The 10,734-nt window shown below is 52.3% G+C and overlaps 2 protein-coding genes across 5 annotated transcripts; one reads left to right on the top strand and one right to left on the bottom strand.

Annotated features, from left to right (window-relative positions):
• Nucleotides 1–475: 475 nt before the first annotated feature.
• Cdipt (CDP-diacylglycerol--inositol 3-phosphatidyltransferase) lies at nt 476–5,373 on the bottom strand. Of its 2 annotated transcripts, none has more exons than XM_006977072.4 (6): nt 4,495–5,373; nt 4,265–4,399; nt 2,836–2,989; nt 2,149–2,230; nt 1,727–1,808; nt 476–1,614 (listed from the first exon to the last, which is right to left on the bottom strand). In XM_006977072.4, the coding sequence occupies exons 1-6, from the start codon at nt 4,535–4,537 to the stop codon at nt 1,469–1,471; spliced, it is 642 nt and encodes a 213-aa protein (XP_006977134.1). In that variant the 5' UTR covers nt 4,538–5,373; the 3' UTR covers nt 476–1,468. The 2 variants fall into 2 exon arrangements, with proteins under 2 accessions (XP_006977134.1, XP_076408897.1); XM_076552782.1 differs by having other exon boundaries at nt 3,902–4,399; nt 4,495–5,341.
• A 74-nt stretch (nt 5,374–5,447) lies between these two features.
• LOC121831754 (putative protein T-ENOL) lies at nt 5,448–8,713 on the top strand. 3 transcript variants are annotated; one of them, XM_042283832.2, is made up of 6 exons: nt 5,448–5,472; nt 5,899–5,982; nt 6,198–6,348; nt 6,577–6,610; nt 6,724–6,781; nt 8,427–8,713. In XM_042283832.2, exons 2-6 carry the CDS (start codon nt 5,902–5,904, stop codon nt 8,460–8,462), a joined length of 360 nt encoding a protein of 119 aa, XP_042139766.1. In that variant the 5' UTR covers nt 5,448–5,472; nt 5,899–5,901; the 3' UTR covers nt 8,463–8,713. The 3 variants fall into 3 exon arrangements, with proteins under 3 accessions (XP_042139766.1, XP_042139755.1, XP_042139762.1); XM_042283821.2 differs by having other exon boundaries at nt 5,461–5,625; XM_042283828.2 differs by lacking the exon at nt 5,448–5,472 and adding an exon at nt 5,479–5,746.
• The last annotated feature ends 2,021 nt before the right edge of the window (nt 8,714–10,734 follow it).

Genomic DNA, 10,734 nt, shown 5'->3' with positions numbered 1-10,734 from the left:
TTCAGTGGGTATGGTGGCACATCCCAGCACTCAGGAGGCAGAAGCAAAAGAATTAGGAACTCAAGGCCAATGTGGGCTATGAGACCCCCCCCCCACACACACACACACTTCAAAACAAAACCCCAAAAGCCTTGGTGCTGAGAGACAGCACAGTGGTTAAGAGCATTAGCTGCTTTTCCAAGAAACCCAGGTTCAATTCCCAGCACCCACATGGCAGCTCTTCTCTGTCCGTAGTTTCAGTTGCAGGGGGCCCAAAAGAGACATGCAGGCAAAACACCACTGTACATAAAATAAATCATTCAAAAAAAAAAAAATGCCCAAACGAAAAGTAAACAAAAACCCTTAGGCTGGCATGTAACAGTGTAAACCCAAAACCCAGAGGCCAAAGCAGGACCAGGAGTTCCAGGAAGCACAATGGGGCGTGGGGGAATGTATGCTCTAAGTGGCCTGAGGACCATGCTCTGAGAAGACCATCCATCTTTCCATGAGTGTTTATTAAGCAGCGACCACATGCCAGGCTAGTTTTCACTCTAGGCAGATATCAGAAAGACATAGTCTGCTCTCATGAAGTTTACATTCTTGTGAGGGTAGAAAATGTCAAGGATACAATGGAAGTGACCAGCCAGGGACATAAAGCGAGTGGACAGAGACAGTGCTTGTGAACCTCAAGAGCCGGCAGGGCCTCTCTAAGGTCACTGGCATGACAGGGAGGAGCCAGCCACCTTCTTTGGGAAAAGCATCCAGGTGGATCTTTTATACCCCGTTCCTTTTAACCCTAGGCCCTCATCTAAGAATGTCTCAAAGCAAACAAGTCCGAAAAGAGCGAAGGTCCCCCCTTTATTATGGAGGCTTCCAAAGCAAGAGGACAGGATAGAGGAGTTTGCCTCAGGGAAGGATCTAGCTGGCCCCTGGCCCCTTCCCTCCTGGGCCTGGTACCCCAGGCTTCCTTGGCCCAAGGGCATCAAGTCTGATTCTTCTGCCTTTTGGGAAACCTGGGAGCCATACATCTCCCTTCTTCACATGTCCCCCAAATCTCGGGCCAGGCCAGACCCCAGGGCTGAGCCAGCAGGATACGTAGCAACACCCAATCCTCAGGCAGGCCTCCCGGAGCACCAGCTGGATGTGGGGCCTCCCGGAGCACCAGCTGGATGTGGGGCCTCCCGGAGCACCAGCTGGATGTGGGGCCTCCTGGAGCACCAGCTGGATGTGGGGCCTCCCGGAGCACCAGCTGGATGTGGGGCCTCCAGAGCACTCTTCCTGCTTTGCCGTGCCAGGTCGTTGGGGTCACAGGCATGGGTCTGGTCCTCAGGATTAAAAAGACACTGACAACACCACACAGAGGTTGACCCCCATCCCAGCAGGTTAGAGAACACATAAGACATGACACAAGGACCTCTTAGGAGGAGGAGAGGAGCCATGTGGCGCAGTAAATGCCCAGGGCAGGTGGGCGGCTGGGGGCGGGCGAGGATCATTTCTTCTTGGCACGGTCTGCCGCATCCAGAGCGGCCATGTTTCGCGCCGCTGTGATGAGGTGGATGACACTAATGACGGACTTGAGCAGGGCAATGGGAGCTGTGATCCAGAGGCCCATTCGGAAGAGTCCCACAGAGCCCACTACGGGGAGGCAGAGAGAGGATGGTGGGAGGCGACGGAGGGGTGCGAGATTGAGGCCTCTCTTTCCCCAGGCAGGGCAGGGTGGAACCCCACCCCCACCCCCTCTTCCTACCTAGTGGTCCCTCGGAGAAATTGAACAGGTACAGGAGGCAGTAGAAGAGTTCATTTCCAGCACACAGGGTGAACAGGGCAGGCTGCACACAATAAAGGCTGCCTAAGATGGAGGGCCATGTCCCTACCGTAACCCACAGGGACTTGGGCCACAGACAGGAGAGGGCCTCTCAGCCAGCTGCACACTGCGCCCTACTGCATCATTCTTTAGCCTCTGTCTGTCTGTCTGTCTGTGTCTCAGAGCCTCATTCTTACTGCTGCCAGGAGGATCACACAGACCTCCCACCAAATTCCCCTTCACCATGCCTCAGCCCAGGGACCACTCCTGCTTAGAGGGTTGGGGCAGCCACTCTCTCCTGACCAGGGTCCAGCCTAAGACTTCCCATCTTCGGAGCAAGTAAGGGAGGGGCAAGGAGGGCTCACCCGAGAAGTATAGTAGATCCGAAGCACGGGGTTCCCAGAGAGGTCGATCATCTTGTGGCTCTCACTGCCCCTGACCACAGAACTTGGGGAGAAAAATCAAAAGACCTCATGAGCTTTGACTGCTACCATAGCCACCCAATCATCTCACCAATCGGCACTGGCAACTGGCATTGCCTCCACTGTACGGAGGAGCTGGTGTGAAGCTGGAAACTGCATCTTGTTCCAGGCCTCAGAATTTCCTAGGTGGGGGCAGTAGGGATTAAATGCCCCACCATAAAGCACTCATGTGTCTCCTGGCATTTGGAATCCAAAAATATCCAGCCAGGCCCATGATAGAAATTGCTTAAGCCACCTTTAAAAATGGCAAGCTCACTCATAGACACGGCAGTCACCCTGGGATTTTAACAAGGCAAAATTTAAAAAGAGGCCTCAGCTAAGGATAGGGGCGTGCTGGCACAGAATTCCAGCACCCAGGAGGCTGAGGTGGGAAGACTGTCATGAATTTGAGGCCTACCTGGGCGCACACTAAATTCGAAGCAAGTCTTGGGCTGTTGTCTCAAGGGGGAGAGAAAAAGGAAGACACCTCCCAGGGAGCCTGAAGACACCTCCCAGGGAGCCTGAAGTCACCCCAGCCCCAATCCCACTGGAATGTCTTCCATTCATTAGCACTCCAGCATCAACGCAGACCTGTGCAGATGCAGCCAGTGACTGGCCACGTCCAGGCTCATGCTGAGCTGGAAGAGCAGAGTGGCTCGAGGGTACAGCAGGGCCAGGTTGACCAAGAGACACATGGTGGAACAGCGGTCTGTCAGCATGTCGAGCATGGCCCCAAACCGGGTGCCTGAAAAGTAACCAAGTTGAAAAAATTAAGGTGGAAGGGACTGTCTGGTATACTAGATGACAGGTACCCATGTGTGGCCTATCACTCGGGGCCGAGTATGAATGGAGTTTGAAAATGTCTACCATCGACTGCTCGAGAAGGAAAGCAGGCTGCTGTCAATAGATGGTGAGGTCAAAAGGACGAGGATTATGAGGACAAGAAATGAGACCGCACGGGGCTGTGGCAGGAAAGCGGTTGGAGAAGCTCTATCTTCAACTCCTCTAAGAACCAAGGTCCCAAAGAAAGGCACGAGACCCCAAGTCTCAGGGGCAGTTTTAGAGGTGGATCTGGAGAATTCATTAATGAATTAGTCAGAGCTCCAAGCACCACCTGCTCCCCACCCACCACCCAAGCCCAGCTCCAACCTCTTCTGGAGTCCCTATTGTCTGTGACTAGCACATAGTAGTCCCCTAATGAACACCTGTTGAATGGAATTTTATTTTCTTATTTATCTTTTAATTCGTGGTATGTTTGTCTGCATACATGTATGTGCACCACATGTGCGCCTGGTGCCCACAGAGACCAGAAGACAACATGGGATCCCCTAGAACTGGAGTTAGAGGTGGTTGTAAGCCACCACATGGGTTCTGGAAACCAAATCTGGGTCCTGTACAAGAGCAGTAAACATTCCTTTTGTTTGTTTGTTTGTTTGTTTGAGACAGGGTTTCTCAGTGTAACAGACAGAACTGGAACTCGATTTGTAGACCAGGTTGGCCTTGAACTCACAGAGATCACCTGCCTCTGCCTCCTGAGAGCTGGGATTAAAAGCTAGCGCCACCACCGCCCAGCACTGTAAGCATTCTTAACTGATCCTCTGAGCCATCTCTCCAGCCCCAATGACTTTTTTTTTTTCCTTCTTCAGCTCTGGCTCACCTGGTTCTCAAAATGCAGCCTGAGAGGACTTTGGACTTGGAGCAATCTTTCTGTCTGCCTCTCCAGTGCTGGAATTACAAGCATGAGCCGCCACGCCCGCCCCAAAGGGAAATTTATCCAGAGAGACCTCTTCCATTCACATCACTATGTCCAGTTTAGGTCATACTGTTAGGCCCCACCCTTCATAAGCCGTGTACAGTCCTCAAGAGCAAGCTTAAATCCCAGGTTTAAATCCCCCCCAAATTCCTGTTTGGTTTTCTTACAGAGATGGGAATGAAAGAGCCATCTATTTCTGAGGTTCTGGAAAAGCAGGAAAAGGGCAGGGGGATGTTGGGTCCCCAAGCGGTGGTAGAGCTCTGTCACCTTGATTAAGGGCTCGAGCCGCGTGTCCATCAAAGGCGTCTAGAAGTCCACTGAGTAGATAGAAGGAGGAGGCCGTGAAGGGACAGCAGGGCATGAAGTAGAAGGAAATGATGGCGAAGACGATCCGGGCGTAACCTTGGGATGGGAAGGGAGAGGGGCAGGTTGTGATCGGGGAACCGGCTCTCGATCCCTGGCCCTCCGCTGGTGTCGGGGCCGCAGACAGCACTCACCGATAAGGTTAGGCACGAACAGGAAGATATTTTCCCCTGGCATCTTGGCGGCTCCCCCTCGTCGCCCTGGCCCAGCTCTGGAGGTGCAAGGGCTTGTCCCAGTCTCACCAGCGCGGCCTCAGCTTTCAGTCCGGGACATCAGCCGCTCCACCAGAGCCCTGGGCCCAGTTCCCCCGCGCGACCCCAGCTGTTAGAGCCCGCAGGGCGCCAGGGCGCAGGGCACCCCTGGGCGCAGCTCACGCACACCTGGCCTTCCGATGGGCAGGAGCTGCCGTCTCCAGCAGAGGGCCCCGCTGCTGGCTGCGCCCGGCTCCCCTAAGCTCACTCTTCCGTCGGGGACGTTAACAACATCGGAGGAAGGAGAGAGCGGCTTTTAAATATAAATAAATAAATAAATAAAATAAATAGCAGCAGAGGCCCCTTTAAGGCCGGCCTGCTTCCTTTTCCTGCCCGCGCCCCTTGGCTTCGGCTCATACCAACGCAGCGAGGGAGGGGAAGGGGCTGAGAGCCGTCCGCAAAGGGAGGAACTGGAAAGGGAGAAGCGGAGGAGACCTGAAAGGGAATCTGTACTTGGCATTTTACCGAGGGCATAAACTCCTGGAGGCCAAGGTAAAGCGGTGAGATCCCGACGTCCCGAGTCTGGGCCTCCCCGAGAGACGGGGCGACTTAGTACAGCCCACATCGCTTCCCCGCCCGCTACGTCTGCGGCCGCGATCGCTCCCCGACCCAGGCTGGGACGGGGTGGCTAGAGAGGCTCGGGGCGCGCCTGCCGCTTGCTTCTAGCGCCGCCCTGGTGGTGGGAGGATTAGAGCCCAGGTTCCACCCTACGTCATCCCCCAAACGCCTCGAAATAACGCTGGGGTCACCACCTCCCAGGAGGAACCTGGAGAGCAACCGTGGCACGCTAGGAAAATGTCTTTAGTTCTAGAACCTCTAGTCTCCTAGCAACGGAACTATAGAACCTCCGCAAACATTTAGGTCTTTATAGCAACCCGGAGCAGCGCTTCCCTGGCTCTCCCTCTTTCCAACCTTCCTCCCCAACTCCAACTCCCTATCCCCATCATAGGGCCCCCTTAGACCTCTCCTTCTCCCCTCCCGCCGAGTAGCCCACGATTTCAACCCATCAGCCAGGTCGGGGGCTGCATGTTGGCTGCCTTCCCTTAGGAAGGGCCTTGGCAGAGAAGAAGGAAGAAGGGCTTTGGAAGGAATGGCGGGGGAGTTATTCTGAGAGCCCCTTCCCTCAAAGTCATAGGCAAAACAACAAACTTTTTCAAGGGCAGGACTAAGAGAGTGGGGTGTTTGAGCTGTAGCCGTGGACTAAATCTGAGCCCAGGGAATAGTGTGAGATGGGGTCTGGGGGGAAGTGGGCTGGTTCCTCAGTCCTAACACAAACTCTGTTTCTAGGGGATGGCATCCACATCTGCCAGGAATGGGGAGAAAAAGGATAGCTGGTCACCTCAAGCTGCAGCCTCCTTAGGTGGAGGGCAGGTGAGCAACGAAGAGGATGTGAAGGAGAAGGGAAGCAAGGCGGGAAGTCCGGTTCTGAGTCTGGTGCCTTTATCCTGAAGCCCCATAGACGGCGTTCCTTGTCCAGGTCCTTCTAGTCAACCTCCTAATCCCAGCTTCCCCCGCCAGAGAGCCTGCAGCCTGGAAGACACCAGACCAGTGGGAATGTGCAGGCTGAGTTCTAACTTCCTTTCCAGAAAGTCTCATTATCCCGTTCAGAAGAATTCCTGACCCGTATCAGCGCAGAACTTACAGATGAAGCCCTGTTTATTGCTCGCTCCCACGTCAACTCTGTGCCCATCAAGGAAAAGCAAATGAAAGACCAAGGGACTCAGATATCTAGACATGGTGAACTCTCCCTCTTCATCTAGGGACCAGTTCCTAACTCCCTTCCCGCAATACCTGACCTCCCCAGGGATCTGCCCATTTCCCCTCCTCAGTGCCAGTCCTGGGCACAGTGCCCCCTACCCTCTCACGCACTCACTGTTGCTAGCCAGGACCCCCTTTCCCCATTCACGTTACCCACAACTCTTTCTAACCATGGGGAAAGTCTCTAACTGGGGCCTCTATTTCCAGTGTTCTTCACCAAGACCCGTGGCACAGACACCCGGTGAGTGAGGCTCTGTCCTGGGAGAACCGGTGGAGAGCAGTGGTAGGGGGAGTTTTGAAACATCCCGCAGTTTACGATTGTCAACCTTCTCTCTGTTCTTCTACCGTCTCCAGCTCTGACAGAAATCGCACCCGCACCAAGGCACACCTCCTGCCATCTCCTCGTGAAAAGGTTTGTCTATGGTCGTTCCGGTTCAGCATTTCCAGTGTCCCCTATGTGCCGCTCCTTGTGTTGGGAGCTTGGGACACAGAATGCACAATAGAGACTCAGCCTTTAAAAGAATTCAAGGGTTGGTTTGTTGGTTTGAGATAGGGTCTCACTATGTAGCTTAGTTGGCCTGAAATTTACTATGTAGACCAGGCTGGCCTTAAACTCACAAAGATCCACTTGCTTCTGCCTCCTAAGTGCTAGGATAAAAGGCATGATCCACCATTCCCAGCAAAATCCAGTGTAGAGTGAGGCCAAGCCAAGTAAGTGGCCGATGATAACACAGTATGGAATGGTGCCTACCTGAGAAAACAATAAGACTGCTTTTGCCTCATCCTCAACTGGGCTGGGAAGGAAATGCATCACAGAGCTTCCTGAAGAAGGGAACACCTAAAGAAGGGATTTTTCTAGGAAAACAGCTCTGATATAAATATTCTAAGCAGCAAGGATTGTATGACCCAAGGCACAAAGAGGTGTCTTAAAAAGTGAGATTGTGAGCAGCTTGTATGCTCTGGGGCCTGCCGGGCTTGGCAGCACATACCTTCGATCTCAGCACTCTGGGGGCAGAGAGGGTGATTCCTGTGAGTTCAAGGACAACTTGGTCTGCCCAGTGAGTTCCAGGACAGCCAGGGCTACGTGGAATGACCTTGTCTCAAAATAAATAAACAAATTTAGGAATTTAGAAATTACACATATGTAATACAATAGATAATATAAATACACAACATATAATAGAAATGATATATGGGGAAACAAAAATTTAAAAGCAGACAAAAAAAAAGAGGCTGGAGAGATATGGCTCAGCAGTTAAGAGCACTTGTTGATTTCCCAGAGGACCCAGGTTCGATTCCCAGCACCCATATGATGGCTCACTACTGTCTGAAACTCCAGTTCCAGGAGATCTGATGCCCTCTTCTGGTCTCCACAGGCACCAGGCACTCAAGTGGTACACAGACTACTCATACACGTAAAATAAAATTAAAAAAAAAAAAAAAAAAAAGCCTGGTATGGCTCATGCCTTCAATTCCAACATTCAGGAAGTAGAGGCAGGTGGATCTCTGTGAGTTCCAGGCCAGCCTGGTCTACAGAGTGAGTTCCAGGTCAGCCAGGGCTATATAGACCCTGTCTCAAAAAACAAGTAGCTAAATAATAAAATTTTAAATTAAAAAGCAGACAGAAGTTAGCTGGGAAGTAGATGGATGAGTAGAAGGAGAGTTGGCGAATGGGTGAATGGGGGAATGGATATGTCGACTGAGCATGTGCTAAGCACTTACTGCAGGCAGGCAGGCAACACTGTCCCAGGGTGCAGCACTGAGCAAAATAAAGCCCCTGCTCTCAAGAAGTGGGAGATGAAAGAGATGAGTGGGTGGGAAGGCGGGTGAGTAATGGGTGCGTGAGCAGGTGGATGGAGTTGAAGGACGGGGAAGGGATGATGGGTAGATCTGTAAGTGAATAGACGGAAGGAGGATGTGGGTGGATATGTGCGTGGAGAAATGGATGATGAGAGAAGCGGGGCATGCTGGCTATAGTCAAGGGTGGTATACGGCTTGGGTGCTAGGTGAGGGAAGGATCCCTAAGTGTAGAGTCCGCAGCTCCCACTGTCTTCCAGGGAGTGCTCCCCAACAGCCTGACGACTGGAGGATGAACTGGAACCTCCTAGTGCTGCTCTCTCGGCCTCCTGCCCTCCCCACTTTGCCCCTCAGTGAAAGCCCCGAAGCCCCTCTTTTGCAACTGGCTGAACAGCTCGTCTCGGGAGGAACTCCTGGTCATCAGCGCGCCACCTTTGAAACCAACGAAGTCTTCTGGACCTGTTGCAAGACTCCACCTTCCACGGGCAATCACACTACTGAGGAGAAAAGTTTTAATAAAGAGCCAGGGATCCTCCCTTCCCCCAAATATCAGGAGTGTTCTGGAGTGGCTTCTGGAGGGGGCACACCTTCCTTCCAGAGGGGCATGGTGCATGTCAGCTATTCCTGGAATCCAGTTGTCGGCCACCTGCTGGACCCAAGTCCGCTCTCTCGTACCTTGTGGCTAGCTGCGGCGTGCAGGGGCCCCCTCTTCCTGCCGAGGAGAACCTTCATTGTCACCTTGGGTTCTGAGGACCAGGCCTTTGCTTCTCCCTCTGAGATTTTGGGGGTCTCATGCTTATGAGAACTTGCTGGCTTGCTACCGGCAGAAGGGGATGCAGAAGGCCCCGAGGAGTTGGGGTTTCAGGCCCAGTGTGGCCACTTATTTGGACCTCTGAGGAAGTCCATTCACCTGTCTCAACCTTAGTTTCCTTAAGTGAAAACTGAGTAGCCTGGTGTTGGTGACACACGCCTTTAATCCCAGCACTCAGGAGGCAGAGGCATGTGGATCTCTGTGAGTTCGAGGCCAGCCTGGTCTACATAGTGAGTTCCAGGACAGCTAGGGCTACCTAGTGAGACCTTGTCTCATAAAACAAAAAGAAACAAAAAAAAAAAACCCCAAACAACTAAACAAACAAAAAACTGTGGGTAATAAATCACCCCAGTTTCACGAGGCCCTTACAGGGATTAAAAAGATGGGTATGGTGGCAATGCCTAGAATCCCAGCACTCGGTGGGCAGAGGCAGGAGGAAGACTGTCTCCAGTTCATAGTGTGAAGCCAGTGTGGAATACACAGCAATGTCCTGTCTCAAAAACAAAAGATGAAGAAACCAACCACAATGCATATAGAATCTTACTGACCCAGCAGGCTGCTGATGGAGAATCCTGGAGTTCAAGACTAGCCTGGACTACATGGTAAGGCCCCATCTCAAAACCAGAAATATTCACCACCGAAGCTGTTTCAAGTTTACTTAAGCTGCAATCAGGCCAATTTGCTCACTAGTCCCCTACAATCCACCCCTTTTGAGGATCTCAGCATCGCAAACATCCTCCAGTTGTTCAGCTTGTATACATAATTTCAAGTTAGTAAAATTCAGTTAATTTGGAAAAAAACGAGACAAAAAAGATAGACATTGGACTGAGGGTATAACACACATGGCCTGCTTCTATGTGACATCCTAGGTTCAATTCAGCACCAGAAGGAGGCTCCGATCTGCTTACAATGTAGATGAAACATTATCGGGAAAAGGGGGGCGTTCTTGGTAGATATATACCAGCAGGTACGCTTAACATGCCAGGAAGCTAGGCATGATGACATGCACTTTTAATCTCAGCACTTGAGAGGCTGAAGCAGGATTTCAAATTCAATACCATCCTGGAGTAAGACATAGTGACGTACACCTTTAATCCCAGCACTCGGGAGGCAGAGGCAGGTGGATCTCTGTGAGTTCGAGGCCAGCCTGGTCTACAGAGTGAGTTCCAGGACAGCCAGAGATACATAATGAGACCCTGTTCCTCCCTGCAACACACACACACACACACACAATCAGCCTGGGCTATAGCAAGACAATCCAAAAACAGTAATAGAGGCAATATGCCACAAAGAAGAGCAGGAGAAAGAACAGCACAGAATATATAAATGTATACAAACATTGTCAAAAGGGGGAAACCTCATGAAACAGAAGGCTCCTGCTCCCCGGATCTCTGAAGGAGTGTGGGCAGTGTGGCTCTTCTAGCTGGAAGAACCTAGCAAGAACCAGTGGGGAGGTCAGTTGCCCCAGCCATCCCTCCACAGGGGCTGGGGCTCAGTCCTTGCTGGCTTGGAACTCTCGACGTAGACCAGGCTGGGCTCAAATTTGCCTGCCTCTGCCTCTCAAGAGCCGGGACTAATGGTGCTCACCATCATACCAGCTACAAGCCAGGCTTTTGGACTCCAGGCCAGCACCTGGGACACTGCCCAGTTTGGGATTTCCATGTTCCTCCAAAGAACTTCCATTTCCCCAAAGCCCCTCCAGAGGGCTCCCCGTCACTTGCCCCAACCTTGAGCCGCACTTTCCCAGACTCACCAGC

Source organism: Peromyscus maniculatus, chromosome 1 (assembly GCF_049852395.1).
Source record: "Peromyscus maniculatus bairdii isolate BWxNUB_F1_BW_parent chromosome 1, HU_Pman_BW_mat_3.1, whole genome shotgun sequence".
NCBI lineage: Eukaryota > Metazoa > Chordata > Mammalia > Rodentia > Cricetidae > Peromyscus > Peromyscus maniculatus.
This window is presented reverse-complemented; position numbering and strand designations above follow the sequence as displayed.